This window comes from Corvus brachyrhynchos, unplaced genomic scaffold (assembly GCF_000691975.1).
Source record: "Corvus brachyrhynchos isolate BGI_N302 unplaced genomic scaffold, ASM69197v1 scaffold202, whole genome shotgun sequence".
In the NCBI taxonomy this organism is placed as follows: domain Eukaryota; kingdom Metazoa; phylum Chordata; class Aves; order Passeriformes; family Corvidae; genus Corvus; species Corvus brachyrhynchos.
Window position 1 is genome coordinate 6544850 of NW_008238132.1, and position 25211 is coordinate 6570060.

The 25211-nt window shown below is 39.1% G+C and overlaps 2 protein-coding genes across 9 annotated transcripts in view; one reads left to right on the forward strand and one right to left on the reverse strand.

Annotated features, from left to right (window-relative positions):
* RB1 (RB transcriptional corepressor 1) overlaps window positions 1-3415 on the forward strand; it is a 70871-nt gene extending 67456 nt beyond the window's left edge. Inside the window, 3 exon segments of the mRNA XM_017733643.1 lie at window positions 3-118; window positions 371-420; window positions 1406-3415. Of these exon segments, the coding sequence (XP_017589132.1) occupies window positions 3-118; window positions 371-420; window positions 1406-1479 (240 nt within the window). The 3' untranslated portion in view covers window positions 1480-3415.
* Window positions 3416-4458: 1043 nt separating this feature from the next.
* Window positions 4459-25211, reverse strand: part of LOC103615159 (RCC1 and BTB domain-containing protein 2) — a 468828-nt gene continuing 448075 nt past the window's right edge. For 6 of the 8 annotated variants that reach the window (XM_017733614.1, XM_017733615.1, XM_017733616.1 and 3 more), the window contains 5 exons: window positions 18286-18476; window positions 15297-15423; window positions 12131-12267; window positions 11402-11532; window positions 4459-8122 (listed from right to left, as the gene is read on the reverse strand). In XM_017733614.1, coding sequence (XP_017589103.1) covers window positions 7982-8122; window positions 11402-11532; window positions 12131-12267; window positions 15297-15423; window positions 18286-18476 — 727 coding nt within the window. In that variant the 3' untranslated portion in view covers window positions 4459-7981. Of the gene's footprint in view, window positions 8123-11401; window positions 11533-12130; window positions 12268-15296; window positions 15424-18285; window positions 18477-20205; window positions 20349-22469; window positions 22578-23627; window positions 23787-24473; window positions 24641-25211 lie in introns of all 8 variants that reach the window. The other 2 variants (XM_008633176.2, XM_017733617.1) reach the window with 2 other exon arrangements.

The following is a 25211-nucleotide window of genomic DNA, read 5'->3' on the forward strand; positions in this document are numbered from 1 at the left end:
AGATGTTGTGCAACAGTGAGTGCCAGCTGAAGCGCAGTGCAGAAGTAGGTGCTGCTGCCCCGAAGCCACTGAAGAGGCTGCGCTTTGATATAGAGGGGCAAGATGAGGCAGATGGAAGGTGAGAGATTGTCCTGGTCTTTTCAGAGATCTTGCATATATTTGATTCCCAGGGTCTTCATCCTAACTTCTTCCTGATATCCTATCTTGTGTTAATTCATGAGGTTTAGCAGCTGTATCAAAGAGAGATGGAAGCATGAAGCCCCTCAGTTACATGCTTCGATGTCAGAAGTCACTCCCCTTGATTTAAAGTTTAGGTTACGAGGGTAAAAAGTTGTTCTTATTAACTTAACCTTATGCTTTCTGTCTGCAGCAAACACCTACCCCAGGAGTCCAAGTTCCAACAAAAGCTTGCAGAAATGAGTGAGTATTACTTTTCTCATAATCTGCACAGCACTGAGTGCCTTGGGCCCGCCCAGATGAAAACACTGCTCAACACCAATGTGATTTGGGTAGCTTGCTTAGCTTTTGTACATGCTGCATTTAATCTTGAAAATGCAGATTACAAAATGGAAATTTATGTACACAGGAAAACCATATATAGTGGTTTTGTTGCTTTGCTGTCTTTTATATTGAAACGTCTGTGACTGCTTTTTTCTTCTACTGTGGGTCAGCATTTCTTTCAGATCTTATGGGATCACTTTTCTGTTTCAAAATGAAACTCAAATCTAGCTCCTGAAAAGCAAAACGGCCCCAACCCCCACATCTGAGTTGTATTTTCCACTCATGTAAAGGAGCACACTTGGCCTGGCCAGGCATTCTTACTCTATGGCAGAATCTGAGCTCTGCAGCTGAGCAGATTTGCCCATTAAAAACTCTTACCTTGCTCATCAAAATAGGTATGAGTGGGGATCCAGGCACCTCTCTTTTATTTTAAGATAGGGAAAATGTTTCAGTGTTTACTTATGGCAGAGGTTAAGAAGGAGAGTTCTGTCTCATGTCCAGTGGTGTTAGTGTGTGCCACTGAGGGGAAAAGGCATTCCTGGGCAGGCTGTCTCAGGGATGTGGGCAGTGCTCAGCCCACAGCATCTGCCTGGCTACAAGGCGAGATTCCCAGTGTGACACAAACCATCTGCCCTCCTTGAGGATGGAAACAGACACAGTGAGGGGACAGGGACAATGAGAACTGGAGTGAACAGGTGGAATGAATTTCGTAAGATCTGTAAGATGGAGCAAGAACGGCTGAAACAATCCAAAATTAGGTGTTTATCCTATAATGAGCGATTTGGTTCGTTTACAATAGAATGTACTTCTATTCCTTGTGTCATTACAAATTTTCCCAATAATCAGTCTGAAGTAATTATGAGGAAAATACCTCATTCTTTTTGTTTGTTGGGTTTTTTTGTAGCATCTACTCGAACAAGAATGCAAAAGCAGAAGCTCAATGATGGAAATGATACCTCAGCCAGTGAAGAAAAGTGAGATTCTTCCTCAGGACAAGGGGCTGCACCGCTGGCCCTCTTAAGATTGTTTCTGTTTTACAGCCTTCATTAATAGAGTTGCTTTTTTAGTTGCTTTTAATTCCAAACTGCTAGTTGAAAGCATTTGTACTTTTTAAATTGTTAAATGTTTTCCATGATACTTTGTCTTATGATGTAGCATACATACAATGTAAGCCACTGAATTTAATTTATATTTTTTTTGAGGATTTTTAAAGTCTTGGAAAGTGTCTGAATTTCCTGTTGCAGCATTACTGATTTAAGCCAGTTCAGTCTTGTTGGATTGATTTTTTTATGTCTGAAGATTAAATGTTAGCTAGAATGATTTGAAATGCACTAATTTTGTTTCTTAGATTTGATTTTTAGATTTTCATCACTTGAAAATTTTGAAAATGGTGGGCCACTTACTGCAAAGATTTCTGTCTCTGGTCATAATTAGCACATCAAATTCCCATGAAATTAAACTGCAGAGCAGCTGGGGGCCTTGCAGAGTCGGGGCCTCACCTCAGGAGTACAACCTGAATTCAAAGTGAACTCATTTTGCAGCCTTACTACTGAAACCAACACTTGGCATTTTGTAGTTTTGCTTCCCCAGCTCTCACCCCACTGTCACTTCAGAGGGGCAGGTACACTGTCCCTCAGTTTGAATTTCATGGAATGTGAATCCCACAGAGATTCACCCCAGAATCCTACAGAGAATCTTCCCAGAAGCTGAAGTTTCTTCCCATATGCAGAGTAATTGATGTGCCCTTTCCTATCGTGGGAAATCTCAAGTATTTTTAAAAAAGCAAAACCAAACAAAACAACAAACCCAAACCATACCTGGTACACACAAGATTTCAAAATTCTAATGATGTAGAATTTTCTTGATTTCTTTGAATTTCCACCTAACTGTAGCCAAGCCAAACAGCTTGAGAAACAGCTGGAAGCTGAGTGTCTCCAGCTGGGTTCCAGGTAAGGGTAGCCTGCTCTCTAAAAGCACAGGGCATCTCCCATTGGCCTTACTGCAGCATCTGCAAATACCTGAACGTGGTAAACCCACGTTGGGAAAATCAATCTGCCTTACTTCACTGAAAAGGCAGTTAATTGAGCAACTTGTGAATTTTGCAACTAGCAAAAAAACCCAAACAAAACCATCCAATACTTTTTTCATCTTTTGTGTTTGTAAGTTATTGATTCAGATACTGGAACTTTCCTTGCCACAACAAAGTTTTGTAAAATACCCAATTAACAAAAGCACATGTTTTATTTACAATGGATTAAAACATAAGCAAATAAATTGTCTTGCTTTAAAATTACCCATTTTTATTAAATTTAACTTTTGCAGCTACTTAAATTAGGAACGGGTACAGTAGAAAAGCATGGTGTTCATGACACAAATGTTTTAAACCAACATCTTCCAGGTAGCTTATTTACAGATTGCTTAGCTGATCCTAGAATACTTATAGTAGGAAGTTTTTTAAAGATCCATTCTTGTGTTAATTCAAAGCTAACCCTAGAGCTACTAAAAATTACATGAGCAGCAAACTGATTGTAAATTAATTTTAAAATACTATTGAGGGTTTTTTTAGACTCAGTATGGCTTCAATTTTCCTACTGAAAAATGTACAGAAGACAGAAGTTTCCAGACTTCCATAAGTACCTTATGTTTATTTTCTCACTTTTTGCAGTTTTACAGACAGGATATATGTTAACATTGGGGTACACTGACTGTAAGCTCTGTTACAGCAGTCAAGACTCTTCCTTTGGCTAGAGGGATGATACAGTCCAGTATCTAAACAGCTTCATTATTTCTTTACTGTGACAATGTATTTTTTTTTTTTGTTCAAACAGACTGAAGGCTTTACATAAAATGTACCATATTATTTTATACAACTAATCAGTTTCTCTCCTTTCAAGATAAATAAAATAGCTTTTAAAGGATTTATAGTCAGTAATTTTCTTATATTCATATGGTACCTATGCAAATAAATGTGTATTGAAACTAATGGCTTTTTATTAGATATGGAAATCTTACTGTGTTTTACAGCACTCTTCTTAGAGTGAGACCTTGCTGTACTAAAAATGGCCTGGAAAATTGAAACTGTTCCAGGAAAAAAGAAAATTAGGAATCACAGCAGAAGTTGGACACAAACTACGATGGCCATTTTAGGTGCTTAACAACAAGCAGCCGTTCCTGTAGAAAGCCTAAGCCCTGGGTGTAAGATGAGGTCAGGTAAATTGCATCCTGGAAAGGCCTGTTCTATCCACTCGTGCTTAAGGGACTTTAATCTATTGGTTTGGCTGTGTAGCCATCTGAAGGTGGATGAGCTGACTCCCAGCCTCTTAATTTGATGTTTTATACCTTAAGATCTTCCTGCTGTCCACTGTTTCCAAATGCTGTTTGTTCTTATATGTCATAGGAATTTATTTCTTCCTCACTGCCTTTGCCTTCTTTGCAAGTGAAGAATTTTGTGCTTAGGTAGTGCTTGTGCAGAGGGGCTGCACTAAACAGCAGCTGCCTCACAGGTACTGGGACAGCTGCAGGGAATGTGTAAACGCACAATTTCAGGTACAGGAGTGGCTGCAGGAAGACACCTGTATCAAATGTGAAGCAGCTGGAGAAGATTATGGCTGTGTGATACCAGTGCACAGTACAAGCTGAAATATTTTAAAATGTAACAAGCTGGTCATAATGTGCATTTGCTTAAGAAATGATGATTGGTGTTCTGAGGACCATTTTATTAATAGCAATGTATTAAGTCACTAATAAGGCATAAGGGCATTGATACACTTGAGCAAATTCTCCAGCTTACAAATGTGTTATCTGGTGACAGTGATTTCCTGAAGAACACAAATAACCTTTAAAGTACCTCTGTGAAATATTAATCTGGTTTACTTTTCTCCCACACACAGTTAACTCAGTCTAGAAGCATCAAATTTTCTTCATTTTTACTGAAAAGAAAGGAAAAAATCCCACTCGTACTGTTTTAAATATTATGACATTTTTATTAATGGTCTATTAAACCGGGTAAGTTTGTAAAGAAACAAAAAATCATTTATGTTCAGGCTGTAAACTTTCTACATCATTGGGTGGTAGCCAATGAATCCTGCCTCTGTGGGGCAAATAAATGCTTTGTTTTACAAGGAAAGCCCAGGGACATTGTTCAGATCATATAAAAACAGCAGTTTACATAGTTACCAAGCATTGTAACAAAACTCTACAGGTGTGTACTAGATGACAATGCAGTGCTGGCTTTTAGCTTCAGTAACTTAGGAGAACCTTTAAATGACCCTACCCATCTAATTTCTTTGTCTCTCCAGACTCCTTTCTGGAAAGTGGAACATTGCTCTTTATTTAAACCCCAGACACAGTTTATGCTTGACCATATTTTCACTTTTTAATAAATACCTTTTGCCTGTGGTATCCTAAAACAGAACAATACTTTATTAAGTATTTAACCTGCAAGATCCACAAACAAGGTGGTTGCAGACTATCTCACAACAGTAAAATGCATCCCTAATTTCTTCTGAAATGTCCCATGGTTGGGTTTCAAGCACATATTTACATCCATGCACCCACATTTAACCACCTAAGCCAGTTAGGACTTTTTTTTGAACATTGACCTGAAAATGCATGCAACGAAAATTAAAAAACTAAATAAATAAATGTTTCTATGAATGTAACACTATTACATCCAGGTCAGCTGACACAGAATAAAAGCCAATGCTGACACACTGGATCTTTAGACTCACCCTCACTCAGTCCAGAGATGCCTTTTCTCAAAATTACAGGCTTTGTCAATTATTCTGAAAGTGCAAGTAGGCTTTAATGTGTATGGTTAGTTGGAAGTTATGAGCAGCAAGGAAATAAATTGGGAAAAAAATGGCACTTGGTTATATTAAGCCAAAAATGCCTTGTTCCAAGCAGCATGCCATCTCAGCTGCAGTAACTGTTCAACTACTTTATGAACTTGAGGCAATACTGGAGAGTGGTGTCCCTCTCCAGTGCTATCATTCCATGCAGTAGTGCCTCCAGGGAGCCAGATAAGGTTTCTTATCAGATGTTGAGTCAAAAACCCCTCATCATTTCACATTTATAGTTTTTTGTTTGATTCTTTTGAATAAAACAGAAATGTGTGGAGAGACCTTTTGTACCACATGCTGTAGGAAAGCTGGAGTGACCACTGACAAGCCAGTACCAGGGGTGTAGGTGCCCAGCTGGTTCCATTTCCCAAGTGAGACTGGATGTGTGCCAGTGTGATGCCATCGGAGCGTGACAGGGGCTGGTGCCAGCTGCTGCCCCAAGGCTGGGATGTGGTTGTACACCCTCATTCCATGGACTGCTACTCTTAAGGAAATGCTGGCAGGTGAATCTGGCATCCCAGGCTTAACCAGCGATATGCAGCCTTGGCTGACATAGAATTCCTCGTGTCCATGCTTTGGTATGACCAGGGCTGGGCTAGAGCACACAGGGTTTGTGGTAAAGCTGTGCCCTACCAGGACTCTGTTTTACTGTCTGCAGTAACCTCTATCTGGGTGCTGGTGTCAAGTGCTTCTCAACACAAACTTACCAAAACTCATCTCCTCCCCCAGGAACGTTGTGGTTTTGATGAATCTGCATTATGTACTGGAAAGGTTTTGACCACTTCTGTTTGAATACAAAATACTGACACAGCTGCTAAGAACAGCCTTAATGCTGCTGGAGGAAGTCGTACTCATCACTGAGGGGGTGGCAGAATGTGCTTATTAGCAGTAGATGATCCAGTATATTTCTAGTGAGAGTCTGAGGCAAATGTCTCAAACACAAGTAAATGTTTACCACAGCATTTTCCAAAATATTTGCTCATCACCCTCCTCCTAAGTAAATTCTGCTGCCTGTGTGCTTCACCTTTCCACTCACACCCACAGGGTCTGGAGTGAAGGGGGAGGGCACTACTCACTACTGCTTTTCTGCTCCTTTTCTTCCTACTCTTCCTCAAAGAACAGGATTGTTTGAGAAATGAGCCTCCAATATAGTAAGGAACAGCTATTTCTACCTTAGACATGAGGATGTGATAATTTAAGGGAATTAAGTTCTTAGCGACCACATTTGAGGATTAGAAAAAGTCATTGAAGGATGCTGTGGCACAGCAGGGACCTGCAGAAAGGTTGCATGACTACTTATATAATTAGTGTACTGAGCCTGGCATCTAGCTTTTTGTCTTTCCCATAAAATACTGCAAAAGGCACTTGAAGTCACTTCACGCAGTCAGAACTTTAAGAGAAATTCTCAGGGTGAATTCATAGTTACCTGTTAGAAAATTCAAGTAAATGCTCCATGAGCTCCTCCCCACCTTCTGTAATGGGGCAGACCCCCCTCCGTGCAGCACTGGATGGGGTTTTCACCTTACCTCGCTGCAGCCAGTTAGAAATGAAGCATCTCCTCTACCTTAGCCACCGATGATCAGTGCTGGGAGAGAGGCGTATCCAGAGGGCACCTCCTCTCTCCTGAACAGCCCTGAAAGGAAAGTGGTATGGGCACCTCGCAGCTCTGACCACAGGAGAATCTGAAACGCTGTATTTGGACAAGGTGCCTTTATCACCATCTGGAATATAGTGTCAGTTCACTCTTATGAATTCAATTAATTTGAAGTTACCACTTCAAAATCACCCTTTTCTCCATTTTTCTGAAGTTGATCTGTCTGAGAGATAGTAAGACAGGAATAAATAAGCCTCAAGCAGAACTTCCTTTTTTTGAAATCTTGTTTGGGTTTGTAACTAGGTGGTTTTCTTAGTAGCAAAACTCACAGCATGACAATTCACATCCAGACAAACTTGGTGAGTGCTTCCATTGGGGTGCCAGGGACCATGCCTGGTATAATGGAAAGGGAGATTCTTTTCATTCTGGCTAAAATATGAGACAGGTGCTGGGAACTCAGAAGTGTAATACCCTGCTGAAGCTCCTCATAAATAAACTCCAAACAACCACCAAGTGAGACATATCCTCCTACAAATCAAAAAGCCTCTCACCCTAAAGAACTTACGTTGTTTTACCACACGTCCAGAAAAACAAGTTTGTATCTTCACTGAATTATAACCAGACAAAAAGAAGCCCACTATGGCATATTAACTGAGTATTGAGACAAAAGGACACCATGGAAGTTTTAGCAGCAAACAGGTCACTGTCCCATAAAATCCAAACACAGACTGTTTAAAAAAAATTTAAAAATTAGACAGACTAGATAATGACAAGCTTAGTTTGCTTGAGAGGGAAAGGGTAGTTACTACATTAGATTTTTGTGTTAAATTCTGGCTGTTGGCAATCAACAGTCACCACACACCTACACTGTAGCTGTCCTTACAAAGCCAACATGTTAGTGGACTTCCACACACTCCCTAAGCTGATGGACACCAAGACTTTCCTTCCAAAGCATTGCACATTCTGACCATGGAGAAGTTCTCCAAAGGAGAAGTATTTCCAGGAAGGAAGAGGACACGCTCTTCAGCTTGGTAGTAGTCAGACCTCAATTTCGGAATGCTCCCACTCTGCTGGCTTTGCTAATGAAGTTTTTCAGGAGGTCATGGTCCATTTCTGCAAAGCCTTGAGTTTGTGTAACAACAGTCAAATGGTTTATGCAAAATCTGAAGCAAAATTCTTCCAAGTCCTAGGAACAAATTGGAGTAATTTGTAACATGAATGATTGATAAATCCATTAACATTATTATTTTGTTTCAAATCTGTCATTTACTTAGCAGAGAATATACCAGATTGTTCACCCTTTTCTGATCCTTTTGATGAGATCCCAAATGACAGGATGAAATTTGTTCATACAAACTACTCAATAAAGCCAACTTGAAAAAACAGGAGTAGCCACCTAAATCAACTCTAGAACTCCATCACATTTACTAGAACTTATTACACATTCATTAGAAAAGTTATTAGTGGGTGAAACCATCAACTTGCCCCACACAGAACTACTAGAGCATCAATAACTCCTTTCTTTTCCTCCCTGCACTGCATTCAGTAGCGATCCTGTGAAAAATAGCAGATATCCTAGTCATGCTGGAAATAAAAACAAAATATGATGCAAAATGCGATGATGCTTGCTGAACACAAACAGCATGTTAGGATACACGTGTCTTTCATGGCAAACCTAGGAATTGTATCCCTCTGTCTAATGGGATTCCTGGATAGCACAAAAGGTTCTGTCTTGTTCTGGTCTCACTGTAAGAGTACACTCAGCTATTCAGCACAGAATGGGTACAAGCCATACAACCACAACTGCACACCGCAGATTTTTCCCACTCAAACTCCTCACAACAGTGGCAATCCTTCTGTCCATACACTGGGTCAGTCTCCTTTAGTTGGGTCCTCTGCAACAACTTGCTCTGAAGGAAAATTCATTACCTTCTGCAGCCAGAGCCAGAGCCAGCAGCAAGGAAGTCAGAATTGATCCATAAACTATAAACTCTTCAAGGGTTACAGCAAAAAGAGTAACCCATGCCAATTTAATTCTATGTTAACTACACAAACATTGTAGCCTGGGATTAATAGTAGGAAGATACTCAGAAGACTACCTGTGCATTTCCTTTTGAAACCTTTTCCTTAGATTCCATGTTTCAAGATCTAATTAAAGCTTTAAATGAAGCACAAAATATCCTTAAAGAAGATATATGCTATAGGAAGTATCTCTCATCAACTACTGGGAAAGTAGAAACGGAATGAGAATAGCAGAAGCAAAAAACCAGAGGAAATAAAAAACATAAACAATCAAAGACAGTGACAGCTTAAGTTCCAGCAGACTTCTGAAATGGTACCGTCAGAACCTGAGCTGCTTTACAGTCAATGTGTGAACTTTTATGCTAACTAAAATGAACAGCACTTGCCTTTTCTGGTGCTGGTATGAAGAGGACCGACCATAGATTACAGAGAATCCTGGTCACTCATTTTGCAGTTTCAAGAAATACTGTCTTTTTTATTCTGTTTTATAGAAGATGATTAGTCTAAAATTTGCTACAGAGTATATGAGAAATATGCTTTAAAGTAACTTGTAGCTGCAACTCTTTGTATTTTCTGAAGATAGGAAAAAATATTTTCAAGCATTTTAAATCTTAACAATGCATACAGTAGTCAAGTCAGTCTTCATTTAATTTGAAATGTGAATGGCATATCACACACCACTATAATCTTTCACTTGCAGTCTTCACATTTATTGACAAAAAAAATTGAATTCTATCTTTTCAAACTTCCAAAATATGAGGCCTCTTTCATAATCCTTCTTTCGACAGTTTTCTACTGAAGTCCTGACACACTGCAAGTGGTTCTCAAAACAGGAGTTACTATATTAATATAGTACACTGGAAGATCCTTAGCCAGAGGCTATCCCCATGTCTTTGATAAAGAAATCTTTGCTGCATTCCCCCAAAGCCATTCTACTCCATCCCTTTCTGAGCTGTGGGTGTAGGGAGGAGGGCAACAATGCACTCCCGAGTTTGGCACATGCTGCAGCCAGGGCAGGTGAACCAATTCATCATCTGACAATTGTGTTAAACTGTAACATGTTTTGAAAGAGTAAAATACTGAATCACAGAAGGAAGATAACACATATTTAGTTATCCAGCCAATCCCTTTTACTATGTCTCAGTCATTATGAACTCTGGTACTTTGTCCAGACTAGGTTTACTACTTCACAACACACATAAACATATCTTTAACTACTCTTTAACTACTTCACCAGATGCAGATCAACTAAAAATACTTCTGCTTTGAAGAGTTCAAAAATGTTGAAAAGCTTGTATGAGGAGAAACTACAGAATAAAATTTTAATGAAAAATCTGCTGTTAAGAGAACCAAATCATTGGGTCATGCCTTCCTGTAGAGTCTTCCCTGCTATGCTGGGCTTGTACCAGCACAGCACACTGAAAGCACAGCTCGTCTTTGCCCCAGCTGTTCATGCCCTCTGTTTCTGACACCTGGGTTACAAATGCCTTGTAACTGGCAGCTGGTGATCTTAGTATCTACTAATCCCTTGTTATCCCCTTTCAATGGACAGAACTCACCGACTTCCAGCCTCCCCTTTGCAACTCCTACACAAAATTATCTCCTATAGTTTGCTGTCTCCATACAGCACTGACTTTTGCAACATTTTTAACTCAGTGTTTGTTTCAGTCTCTTCCTTCTACTTGCCTCCCACACCTGAAAGGTATTTATAACAATGTCCCCTATGACTAAAATACATAAGCAGACTTTTTGAATAATAAAACCCACCACATAGTTACTTCCACAATCATCACAGCACTAAGAAGATGAGAAAAGGAAAATATCTTTGAAAGTATTTGTTTACCCAAAAAGCACTGCTAACAGGCTGAGTGCTAGTGACACATTCCACAATCAAGGGTGGACCACAGGATATGGGGATGACAGGATATGGGGAGAATATTAACAATAGGTGATTTGTTGTATGTCAGCACAATTCATTGAAAACAATACTGCAAAATGGATTTTTTTATATAAGCACAAGTGTAAATATGCAAGGACTTTATACGTAAATTTTCCCACTGCCTGTAAAAGTCAGTACCAGAGTGACTGTACCAGACACTGGCAGACAAAATGAGTGGGTGAGGAACTCAGGGACTGAAAGACAGGGCAAAATCCAAAGGCAGAGATGTAAATGGCAGTGAGAAATTTGCATGCCACACAACAAAGCAGGAAGCAGATTAAGAACCCTGACTCACAGGTGCAAGCCAAAAGACCAGGAAGAAAACACTAGTAACTGGGGGTTTTTCAATTTTTATTTTACAGCTTAAAAAGGGGAAAACAAATATCTGGAAAGCCAGAAAGGGAAATTACAGTAATCATGCCTTACCAGTTAAATACAGTCATGTTTACATTAGGCAGCTTAATTTCTCAGAAAACAACTGCTTACCTGAAGAGAAGTTCTTACCTGAGCTTCGTACTTGACAGCAGCAGAAAGAAGAGCAATGGCATTCTCTTCACAAATGCCTTGTTTGATCGTTTGCTGGCAAAGCTTTTTCAGTCTGTTTTCTCTATACAGTGTTGCCAAATCTAGCAGCCCTGTGAAAATTCATACAGCTTTAACTATTGTGGTGCAAAATATACAAGTGTCTCTTCAAATTAATCAACTACCCTTTTGTTTTAGGCTGAATTAATCAAAGACTTGCTCTGGTTTTTTCTCTAGCTGATGTGTGCATTTTTTAAGGTCCCCTACAGATGTATCAAAAAAGGAACCATTGTATTACTATGCAAGTGTTCTGTTCTCTTGTTCCCATTCTGGACATCAATTACATCCTCTTAAATTCATGCAGGGAAGAGCTCCCTTTTCATTCAGGAACAAAAATCGCTATAGCTACTCAAACAAGAAAAGTTTCAGGATGGCATTAGTGCCTTTCTAAATAAAAGAAAGCTCTTTATAAGAGCAACAACGAGCTCTTTTTGAAAACTTTGCATCTTTGATCTCACTGCATGCCCACCACTCATTCTCCTTGGGCATGTTTCCTGCTACTGCATCCTTTCTTCCTGACACCTGCCAACCTCAAGATTTAAGAGCTAATGAAACTAAAATTAACAAGCCCTGCTTTCCTTACCCAGTAATGACACAGACTGAACTTTTCAAAAACAATAATCTAGAGTAATTTACATTTATGACAAATACCTATTGCATCTTCAGGAGGGAGCCTAATGTTGTCTGTATACAGATATTCCAGGAAGGCTCGGTAAACAGGATAAGAAAATTCACTCATTTCTATAATTTCATCATCATTATTGAGTATGGAGCGAAAATGTTCACACCTACAAAACATGAACAAAGATTGTACACTGTAAAGAGTTAAGCTTGAAACATGAGCTGCAGCAAGAAGTTGGTAAAAAAATAAATCAGTCCTAACAGACTAAATACACAAGCAGAACCTCTAGCTACATGATTTCTTGCTTTGAACATCTTAATTTCTTTAAGCCTTATAAGGCTTATAAGCCTGATACATATAATTCAGAATTTTATTTGTTGTTAATATTTTATGGCAGGATCCATTTCTACTTACAATATCTATAAGGATTATCCATCTGGTTTTGATGCCATTTTCTTAATTACATTGTACATTAGCAATCAATTTTATTCCCTGTCTCGTAGCAGATAAAGTTTACAATTAACTTAGATAATTCCGACATTTGACCCTGATTTCTCCAACACTACCTAATGAAGAGGGAAATCATTAATAGTTTTAGATATCATTTATTCCAGTGTCAGAGTCCATACACAATTTAGCATTAATCATTATATTCAAGGATAAATTATTGAAAGCGAAGACACTCTCACTCAGATCTTTCATCACCTTTTTCTTACAAGTCTGAATACTTCTGTAACAGATACAAACAAGGACAAAGCACTGCCTTTGACAGCTGTAATCTGCAACTTGCAGTTCACAGTAATTTACAATGTACTGTAACATACTGTTCCCTAAAAAGCATCCTAACATTTGCACTGTTTTCAAAATTTTTGTTGATATAAATGAACATCACCACCTCTGATAACTTTTCCTATAAAAACCACAATTTAATTGTACCTTTTTGTACTACACTAATTTATAACTCTCCCACATCTAAATTTTCTCTTCTTTTACTCAAACTTTTCTATAAAAAGTAGGATGGTTTCCTTTTAATGTCTCTGAGACAAGACTACAACCTAAAGACAGTATCACTTAAATCCAAATGAAAAACAATTAACTAATCACTTAAGTTCTTCACATTTAACTGGTTATTGAAATAATTTTTTTTATCTCAGTATTTTGGGGCTTTTAGTAAAATAATGGAAACCCTTGTCAAATTCATAAAGAAATAAAAAGTCATTATCTAGCTTCTGCATATCTGTTACCACATTCTGGCATTGGGAGAAGCCAAAAAAACCTCATTGTTTTGCTTCCCAGAGCCTCATGTTAAGTAGTGGTGACCATGCTATCCATCCAGCGTGGATCAGACCTTGGGAATGGTCTGTGCGCCAATGGCACCACACAAAAGTCAGAGAGAAGGTGGTACACACTGATCCCTGAAAAAGTAATAAGTAAATGAAAATAAAAATTGGTTAGCACACATCCTCCAGCCTGAAAAGCATTTTGGAGTGACTCATCCTTTGGAGTGTCTCTCTCCCTGTTACCATCAGGGACAGCCCAGCCCAGTTCTGGCTGGCTGAATGCAGAGCTGATGAGTCCCACCCACACACTGGGATGTATCTGTTCCTGCAGGCAGCGCTGCCCTTGGGCTGCTCTCACTGAGCCGGGCGTTCCCGGACATTTCGCCACCACCGCCAGCCAATAACCACCAACAAGGGGATCCAGTTCAAGAACAGGAATAGGACAAGAAGGAAAGCAGTCCTCATAAGCAGTAAAGAAAGGACTGGATAATGAAAAGGAACTTGTACCAGCACTGCTTTCATGGCAGTGCTCTGGAAGAGGCTGAATGCTGCAAAATACCATTTTAAATACCCTGATCCAGTTGCATCATGACACTCAAACAAAATATTAATTTTACAGACTGTGCCTGATGCTTTATTATTCCTTCATAGTATTTTGGTAACACCATATATTTAAATCTATTTTAGAATTAGACATATTTCCTTCAGAGAATGCCACATAATCTGAGAAAGAGAGCAAGAAAAAAGAAGTAACAGAAAGCCACATACAGTCTGATTATCAGGAAAAAGAACCTCAGGAACATTTTGGGCATACACAAGATTTGATTTTGGTTTGGTGGTATCTGATAGAGAACACATGGCGTTCCAAATGAAGAGGGTGGACTATAGGCATGAGTGTAATGTACAAGCAATGAAGCCAGTAAAGGGAAGACAAAAGTAATACAGGTAATCGATGCAGTAAGAGGAGAGCAGAAAAAACTCCAACAAAAAAAAAACAGGCAAGACTTAACAGGGAATTTCAATTTTACACAGTAATATACAAGAAATCACTACTAGGACTCAGGAGCAAAAGTAGGAAGATGAGAGTGGTGATAAACTGAGTGAGATAGCCAAGCATTTTGAGAAAAAAATAGCAAAGAGAAAAAAATACTGTAACAATGAGGAGGACGAAGCAGAAGCAGTTGGCAAGGCAGAAGAGATCTAAAGCAGTGTCTCTAAAATATCCCAGTAGAAACCACATCAGCAGTAACAAATTAATCTCTCTGCATGTTAATAATAATGAGATCATTCTGTAGAACTGCTTATGTCAAATCTCACTGTAAAGTGGTTTTAACTTGCAAAAAGTTGTAAAAACAGAAAGAGAAGCCAGCTTAAAAGTCAAACTCACTGATAAGAAGGTTTAAAACAAGTAGAACAAGAAATCTGTCATAAAAGGAGAAAAAAGATAATCTGGAGAGCACCTACAGAAGTTGCTGAAACAACTGAAGGGTCCTGTGGAAGGAAAGAAAGCCAAGAATAAACAGAACCCCCTCAAATCATTCTGGTGGAGGAAGCCAAACATATAAAGAAGGAAAAAAACTGATTCTAACTACTGGGAAGACAGCAGAAGTAAGTGAGCCTTTTCCTCAGCAGCAATAACCAAGGTTATTGGAAATCATGGTCAAGGCCATTTAGGCAGCACAAAGGAGGATAGATGTCAGATGGAGGGAAGTGATGGAAAGACAGGTAGTAGAGCAACATGTTTGATAATTACAAGGAGTGACAGAGAGTAACAGCAAAGAACAGCAGATGAATCCCTGACTCAGGGAAAAGGGAATTTGTAAGAATAAGTCAAGAATTTTCTTCAGTGATGACTCAGCACAGTGGACTACACTACACAGTTTAGTTTATACAATTTATACAGTTTGTTCCTTACCTAATTTTGAGAAGAACTTTATGAACATGAATGTATTTTCCATCCACTAGGAACTTCAGGTCTGCAGTTTCAGGGTTGTCAAATTCCTTCTTTAGTGACTGGGCTACTGTCAGATGGTCATCAGGCTCTAGAATAAATAGGGGACTTACTATAAAGTAGTAAGCAATACAAGTATCTCCCACTACAACATTCTGGGTATCTGTCAGCAATTAACACTCTTAATAAATACATCTCCTTAAGGCTAGTAAAACCCCCCAGCAGCCTGTGCATTCTGTGTGAGCCAGAAAAGCAAAGAAAGGACAGCTTTCTTCAGTTCTTTTTAGTTTCCTGCTCCAAGAAAATATCTCTATTAAAAAACCTGTAAATTCCACTCCTCTAACTCATCTATATCAGGCCAGAAAAAAAAAAAAAGGTCTCAGAAGTTTACTGCTGCATCTGATAGAAGATACTGTCAACCATTAATAAGTAAATTATCTCAAATTAAAACTGTTAGTTACTATAAGAGCCTCAAAAGATCAATTAAAAATCATAATAAAATTTTCTGAAATGCTCTCATGAGGAGACATTATATTACAGCAAAAATAAATCTATTACAGAAACAACTTGCTGGTTGCAGTGAAACTGCCCAGTGCAATATCCCTAAAAGTAAATACCAACACTTACAAGTCTATTCTAAAAGGATAGCTTTCCCTAGACTTAATGGTGTTAGAAGCATAGTGTGTCAATGTCTGCATATTCCTGTTTGTGTCATATATCTGTATATCCCACTGTGTACATAACATTTGCATTATAAAGTTACCAGACAGCTTTGAGAAGTCATTCATCATTTGCATACAAAATTTTACCTCCTGAACTGATCCAAATCTTCATCACACTCAGAGAACCATCTTCTTTAATACTACTAAAAAAATCAACAACCCCTTCCACCCCCAAATCTCATTCTTAACCATCACAACATTTTGTCTTCTTACCATATAAATACTCATTATAGGTTTATACAGATCTTGTGGGTCAGTAATTAGTTGTTCTCTACAGAAAATTACATAAATGCTAGGTCCTGTAACCTAGCAAGCTAGAAATTAAAATAGTATTCAGCTGGAAATGGAAAGACCTTCTCCACAAGCTCTAGAAAAAGCTTAACCCACACACACACTTTGATACTGTTACACTTTGTTTAGCACAATCATTTTGCATTTCATTTAGAGAATGTCAGGTATACCCAATTTGGGTTGGTACAGGTAAAATGGATGGGGGAGAAAAATCCAATATAGTGGTAAGAAAAATGAAATATTTCTGAAACAATGATACTGTAAAATACTTTGTTTGTTTTTATTTTGTACAATATGTGGTTTATTTATTCAGACCTCTGCTATCCAAACAAGTAAGCATTTTAGCAACTAATGCAAAGCTGAAACTCTTCTTCAAAGTTAACTGGCAATCCAGATGTCCAAGATACATCTCCAGATGACTTCTACAGCCATGAGAGGAGAACTGAATATAGTGGGGTTCAGCTTAGAGGGAAACCACATGCTTTTATTTCACTGTTACAGCAGTGAAGGGGGAACCAGAGGAAGGGAATGAAGAGGCAGTTCACACTGACAAGGCACAAAGCCAAGAAAACTCCTTAGCAGCCTGTGCTAAGAATTGTATTAGAAATGTCCGAACTGCCACAAACATGGAGAGAATGGGAATGCCTGGGTGTGGAAGCACCAGAATAAAACACAGAGGGCTGTAAGCATGGCAGATGTCCATGGCACCGAGGTCAGCAGATGTAAGATCCCAGGACACAGCTGTCTGAGGATTCTCACCACGCGTACATCAGGTAACAAACAATAGTGAGTCAGTCCTGACAACTAGCCAAGGTGGGACAGGATGAAGAGGACAGTCACACTCAGCTCCTGGAGTGTGCAAAAAGGCACATCTGAAACCAGCACAGTCATCTAACTAAAAACAACCCAGGAGACATGATAAGGGCCTGATAGCCAGCATCCTATACCCTGTGTCATCAAAAGGAACCCTGCTCAGAGCCCCTGAATAGTGCCGGGATGCTGAACAGACCACTTGGCACATATCAGAATGTGGCTTTTAAAGTGCATCTGAAACTTGTTTTGTTTAAAAAGAAAAGTAACTTTTTCCTCCTGTAAGGCTTCACCTTATGCTTTGGTACAGCGTTGCTGCAGTAGTGGTATTTCCAAAGGGACCAAGAAGTCATGGTCAAAAAAACCCCAAAAAGCCCCACAAACCCCCCGAGAACAACAACAAACAAACAAACAAAAACCACAACAAACCAAACCAACAAAAACAACAACAAAAATACCCCAACAAACCAAACAAAAAAACCCAGCAACACCCCAGCAACTTTATTAGAAACCATTATGGGATTAAATTGTAGCTGAAGAATGAGCTCTCTGGTAGCCAATGCTGTATACTTAACTCTTTCTAGTCAAGGCCAGCAAGACAGATCTTAATGCTAACCAAATATCTGAGATCCAGCAACTTGTCTCTTCAGAAGACCAGGTCATGATCACTTGTGATGAGATTGAGTGCTTGTGGCCAATTCAGAACACGGGAATTTGGGTCCCTCAATTCTTAGCAGTCTACTTAAGACCATCAAAGAAAGCTTCAGAGTTCCTAAGGTTCTGCATGGCTTCCTCAAATCTCCAAATTAAAACTCAGCTTTTCTACCCAGAGCCACTGGACAGTCACATACAGAGGTTATACAAAAAAAGCCCCATCCCAAACCTAAGGCATTTCCCCATAGAAATAACCGACATCAATAAAATGGACAATTACTTAGCACTGCCATCAGGCTTTAGCAATTTTTTACAATTCCATATTACACTTACATATATGTAACATGTCACTAGGACTACACTTCCCCGTGTAAATTTTTGAGAGAAACTAAGTTTAGGCTTCAAACACACACAACTGTTTTATGAAGTAATGATTCTACTTAGAAGATGTCAGAAAAAGAAGTATTTCAGCTCACCTACGGAGAGCAGGCGCCACATGACGGCGGGGGTGGCGAAGCAGGCGAACACATCGTCAGTGCAGGCAAAGTGGGTGAGGTGGGGGAAGGTCACGGACTGGCCCCGGCACTGGCCCCACATGTACACCTGGCCACTCTGCGTCTTGGCAGCCGACGTGTGCGCAGAGTGGCAGGCTGCGATCTCTATAACTCTGAATTCACAAGCAAACAAAAGAATAAAAGCAGGTCACTCCCATTAAGAGCAAAATGCAGTGAATAATCTCATGGCCTCCTGTCTTCTGCTGGTGCAAGACATGCTTGTAAGCACACATGTAAGTAAGGATGCTTTCTGGTCATACATAGCAAAATTAAAAAGGGCTGGCAATGTTTCTTCAAAGAGAATGCACTCAAACTTTCTCTGTGGAAAAGCATCTTGGGAGCAAGCAGCCACGGTGGCAGTAGAGCCCTGTATCTACTGCAGCACACTGCTGACCCCTCAGCCATCTCAAGCAAAGCTATGATGAGTTTCAAGTCTCTGAGTGTCCTTGGTGGTGCTGGACAGTGAGGTGAGTGGCTGCATTGAGCCGTAGAGAACAAATACTTGGAGAAGACGAAGAAGGAAATGAGGAGACATTAAAAAAAAATTGCCTTTTGGCTTATAATTGAAAATTAATGAAAGCCTTTTTACTTATTGGTAACAGTTATAAACCAAAAAGTTAAACATACTTCATCTTCATCTTACTCATATAATTATTATTACTTACATGTAAAGGACTTTCATTTTTAAAATTAAATATTAGAACCAAACAGCACTTAAAGTTGCTTCTAAGTGTCTTTTAGCTAGGCTATGTCTCTAATTCTAAGGTTGATTTAGGACTTCAAAACTCCCACTGTGTACAGCATTACACAATCCACTGTTTTGCAGTCTGAACTACTGCTTGTTTACTTGTTTTCCAGCTGCCTGGGGATAATGGCAGGGTAACAACTTGTTTAAAGCTGTATGCACAAATCTTGCAGGCTTTATTGAGGCAAGATTTTCACTGGCACCAAGAATTCATATTCTGACCAACAAAAGGGAAAGGCAGCATGCAACATTAAAACTTGTATTAAAATCATTATTGTAACATTTTAACTGAGGCCTAAGTGTCTGGAAAAAACAAAATCAATGTTTTAAGCAAAACCACAAATAGACACAAAGAAATAGCAATGTTCAAGATCAGGCCATGTCTCATCACCAGAGCAGCGATGCCACTTCCTCACAATGACGTGCTCAGACAGAGGGTTAAGAGGGACATCTCACTTTCCTTCTTATTCACAACAGGAGGCCAAAATCAAGACCTCTGATCATATACATACATGGCTTTACAATAGCAATAGAAATAACTGCCCCACTAACCCCTCGAGGACCCAGAGGAAAATATTAAACTTGCAAAAATCTAAGCTTAATTTTTAGGCAACAATGCTAAGAAAGAACTCCTCCCTTTCTCTTTCTCCTGGGTTATGAGCCAGATTTAATAGCAGAAAAAACACAAATTGCTGATGTCCACCCTTCACTACTTCTGAGTATGCTTCTCGTCAAAAGTAGCACATTAAAATACAATTTATATTCACAGACAATAAAGCTTTTATTGTTGACTTCAAACAAACAATGAAACTACACCACTGAAGGGAAACTGCAATTAAGGCCTGTAAAGTACAGTGTGAGCCGAAGCAGAAAATAGCATATTCAGGCTCAGAATATCCAGTTTCTTTTTCACAGGGATGGTTATGGGGCAGATTCAAGCACTTTCAGTGAAAATTCTGTTCACATTTAGCAGATGAACCATTGCAAAAAATTATAGGCTCCTTCTCCCCAAAAAATAGATTAAAAATACCATAATTTTATGTAGTTCTTCTCAGAGCATGTCAACCAATGTCTGATTGCAAGACTGTAAGTATTACCTGTCCTTATCCACAATAACTGTTGTAGGGTAAGACTGGTTACTTTTATTCCCAGTACCTAACTGGCCGTATGAATTGGCTCCCCAGGCATATATCTGACCTTCATCTGTTAGCACTAATGTATGTGCATAGCCACAGGCAACCTATAAGGAATAATAAAAAGAAGAAAATCTCATTTTTATGTAATTGTAAGTTAATACAGATAGATGCATCTTATGCTATACGTCAATGCCATTGATTCTATACCAGTGTAAAAACTATAAATACAGGTGAGTTGATTACAAATGGAAGGAAATCAGATGAGGTGACTTTGAGGAAAAAATATACCAATGAGAAACCCTGGCAGATAATCTCAAGAGCAGAGCAAAAAGAATAGCTGGAAACTGAGAAAGAAGGAAAGCCTTATGACAAATGTGAACAACATGCAGAAAAGTGAAGATTGCCTGCCTTGCATTGGCCTTGCTCCAGGGACAACCGCTCCAATATGAAGAGCTTACCACTGGAAAAACAGGTGGGGTCTCCCTGTCTGCTCCTCTCATCCCTGACTGACAGCCACACAGAACTGCCCCCTCCCTGTGCCAGCTCTAGTGCTCAGAGAACCCTCTGCTGACATAACTCCCCATCTCTGGAAGTGTTCAAGGACAGGCTGGTCGAGGCCCTGAGCAACTCAGTCCAGTGGAAGGTGTCCCTGCCCATGACAGGGGGTGGAACTGGATGATTTTTAGGGTCCCTTCCAACCCAGGCCATTCTCTAAACTTACATCACTGGAAGAAAACTCTCACAGTAGGGTCTAAGGACCACACAAGGTAAGCAACAAGAGCAATCTGCCAGGAAAGAGAGGGAAGAGACAAAACTCTCCATTTTGATGGCAGCACACAACTGTGTCAACTCATAACCTCTAGCGGGAAACCCTCTTGGTCCTGCTGAGCTGCCTCCCCAGGTACCTCACATCAGATTGTTCAAAAGTCCACTTTACATATGCAGCACATGCCTCACATACAGACAGATACACAGTGGCAACACTACCAGCAACAGTCTTGCTCTGCAGGAGTTAGTGTAACTTAGTAGAGATAGATGGCTATCAAAAACCAATTTACATTGTTCAAAACTAGCTCACCTATCTTTATATGACCTGCAAAGCAGATCTACCATAACTACATATACCCCACTGACATCCATGAAGCATGTGATGTAATTTAAATTAAATAAACCTTTAAGTTATTTACTTCAAGAGAAAGATCTACAGCATGGTATTAATCAATATCAAGTAAATGAAGTGGATGGAAATAGAATCTAAGCCAAACTTGCTGGAGCACTCTCTAAATAGAAGAATAAATACAGGGGAACATAATACTCACTTTATTATATTACTATCCAACACCAGTTGCTACCAGCAAAGCTACTGTTTACATCCTAGGCACTGAATGTAAAATGATGTAATTAAATGAGTTTCTTTTAAAAGACTTTAAAAATCCCCAGCTTCCCTGAGTAAATGCAATAAATATGATCCAAAGTTCAAAACACTCTTGCAAATTTTCACTGGGTTGCAAAACCAATGTTTTCTAACAGATTGTATCATTTTCCTGACAGTATCCTCTTTTTTGCATAAATCAATGAAAGACTTCCAGTATCAGTCCTGCAGTCCATTTGCATACTTCTTATTAGCCAAAAGAAGTTATCAGTTTGCTAGTTACACTGGTGGCAGCCCCACTATTTGGTAAAGTGCAATAACCTCCAAAGGTCAAGACTAACCATGGAATCATACCAAATGTTAGCCAAATGCAGTGGGAGGTAATTTGTTCAGACTCCAAACACCAGTAAGTCAGTGTGGCTGGAGTGCAGTTCTGAAAGGGAAATTCAGTCTGCAAGACAGACAAAATGCTAAACTGCGGCATTTTTCCAGAAAAGAAGGCGGGGTTAATGAAGAATGGAACATCCTGGAAAGACTGTTATCTACTAAAATAACAGGAATTTTTTTTTTAATTAATTTTCACAAGGAAGAAAAAAACCAAAACAAACATTTCTAATGGTCTAGTCCTCTTTAAGTAAAATCCTGACCTCATGGAAGTCAAAGGCAAAATTCCCACTGAACTCCACAGGGTCACAGTTTCTCCCCTGTTGGCGGAGGTCCATTTTAGGACACGTGTTTTTCATTCTGACGTCACTTGAAACAAAGGGCTACCTCCTTCAAAGGCAGCATATGCTGCCTATAGGACACTTGCAGAGGTTCCTAGAGGGTTTGAGGTGGAGCAGCACACACGTACCCGCTGCACACGAATGCCCTGCAGGGCTGCGATCCGGCACGGCGTGGGCTGGTTGCCGCTGCTGCCCAGCCCCAGCTGGCCATTCCCATTGTACCCCCAGACATAGACCTTAAAACAGAGACAGGGACTTTTAACTGGTTGCTACTATTCACTTCTTTTGAAAGCAATACAACTGCTTCAAAGTTTAAATAATAGTAATTTTCTTCAATCTTTCTCACCCCATATTTTAGTACTTTATATGTAGATACACACAGACGATCACATATACCTACCTATATAAACACATATATACACGTTTCTCTTTAAAATGCCAGTTACATGCTCATCTAGAATTCTAAACTTCCATACTCATGCTCTTTAAGAGTTAGATTATGTAGGACTACAATATTTTAATATGAAGAACAGAAATTCAGTGATTCATATGGCTGCCTGCCAGCACAGAGCAAATCCAGCATAATACTTCCCTTCTTCAAAGAGCTAATTTCTCATTCCAAAATCTTCTAACAGAAAACACACTAGAACAAGTATAAACTGGAAGCTATGCACAACAGTTTGAGTAGGCAGCTTTATGCCAGACATAAGAAAAAGGGACAATACTGAGCTCTGGTAATTTCAGTGACGTATGTTCTACTGCAAACAGTCAATAGCTACCCAGTTCTACACTCAAGTGTTTGGAGAAATGGAGCTAGCAAGGATGTATGCTGCCCAATATATGAACAAAATCAAGAACTCTACAACCTCCTTGTGTCTTTGCAAAGAGGATAAAAAAGTATGAGAGAGATTCAAGAGGTACTCCCGTACAACAAATATATGCAATATACTTCTATTTTCTTTGTTTTCTCTTAAGATGTGTGTATATGAGCACTGAAAATTAAAATATCATTCAGTGATTATTCTCACATTCACTGATTACTCTCACACACAACACTTAAGATTCTAGTATAGACAATAATTTATTTGTCTATGAATGCTAAAGACAGCAGTGGTATAAAAACAAAGGTTTTTATGAGCAGTATAAGCAGCTACCCCTGAGGGAATCTGGAAAGGTAAACCTTCTTTCAGAATAATAGCTCATTACTACCAGGCTTGAAATTATCTACATGCCAAGTTATTATACGAAATAAAATTCAGTTCAAATATTCACTTAAAATTTCTTACCTCTCCATTTTCCACCACAGCCATAGAGCACATCTGTCCACAAGCTATATTAACTACTATTTTATTCTGCAGACAGCTGGTAACTCTTCGAGGAATTGGTTGATTTGCTGTTGAACCAGATCCAACCTGGCCCGAGTTATTATAACCCCATGTGTATACCTGTTGCAAAAGAATTGTCATCAAGGATGGCTTTATAATGTAGAGTTCAAAGTACATATTCAAGAGAGAAAAAAGCTGTATGCAGAAAAAATTTCATTTTGTATGTGCAAGTGGATGCATTGTTTTGCAGACCGAGGAAGACACATAGGTTTACAACTGAACTGTTTCTAACAAAAACATGCCAATCTAAGTATTTATATATTCCATTCTTTTATGTTCCTCCACACAAAGGCAAGAGGAAAGATGATGGCTGCAGTTAATGCTGGAAGAATCCATTGCTACTCTTCCAGAATCCAAAGTAGAATAGCTAAGTGGCACAAATGGCACCTCGAGGCAAATTCCAGGAAACTTTCTACTTTGGCAGGTAGAATTCCTTACAGTGAATGTGATTTACGTTAACATCAGCTTTAATGCCATTAAGCATTTAAAGCAGAGTACAGCATAGGAAGGAACTGGCTGCATAATTTGTTATTACAAGCAGATGCGGCACAAAATCAATGTTCTGCATGCACTTCAAAGCAGCTACACCCTAACAAGTTCCAATATTTTTGGAACATTTGTGTTGCATCAGCACTGTGAGGATTGCAAGAAGCAAGGTCTAATGCTACAGGTGCAGAGTGTTCTCCTGTTTCTCACATATGTGAATTCCACTAAGAGAAAACAGATATTTATTCTCACTACACTCACCTCTCCGTCAGATGTTAACACCATAGAATGGTGAGAGCCACATGCAACTTCAATGACTTTCTTGTTCACCAGGTTAGTAGAGACTTGACAGGGAATGAAACCATGATTTGTTGTACCATTGCCCAGCTGACTATAAGCATTATGACCCCATGTATACACTTCTCCTTCTACAAGAAAAATGTAAAGAGCTGGCTGAAAAATCTCTGTTTCTCCAATGGGTACACAACATAAAATTACAAACTAAAAAGTCAAATTCAATAACAATATGCATACTTAAGTGTCTAAATAGATATATGTCCTTTGGGGCTCTTCAGCCCATGGGTGTAACAATGCTACCTTCTCACAGTGTTGACCACAAATCCAAAAGGATAGTATCACCATAATCATAGTAAAGGAAAACGTATTTCTGCAAGAAAAGGGATGGTGCAATACAGAAGAGAAAAGGATGAAATGACGCTCAGAGTCCCCATTTAAATTTCTTTGTTACTGACAATTGATTAGAATTTTTGTCTATGCCCTGGCACTGCTTCCCATTTTGGAAAATTCAAATAATAAGCTTTCATTCCCTGACAATATGCATATTCCCTAAGAACTATAAAGGCAAAAAATGCTACACTAAACCAATACTTTTCTGTAAGAACTGGTTAAGTCGAATTACTTTATCTTGTCAACAGCAATCAACCTTTTCTTCAGTTCACCAACATGTGAATACAAATTTCAGTAAACACATGAAACATC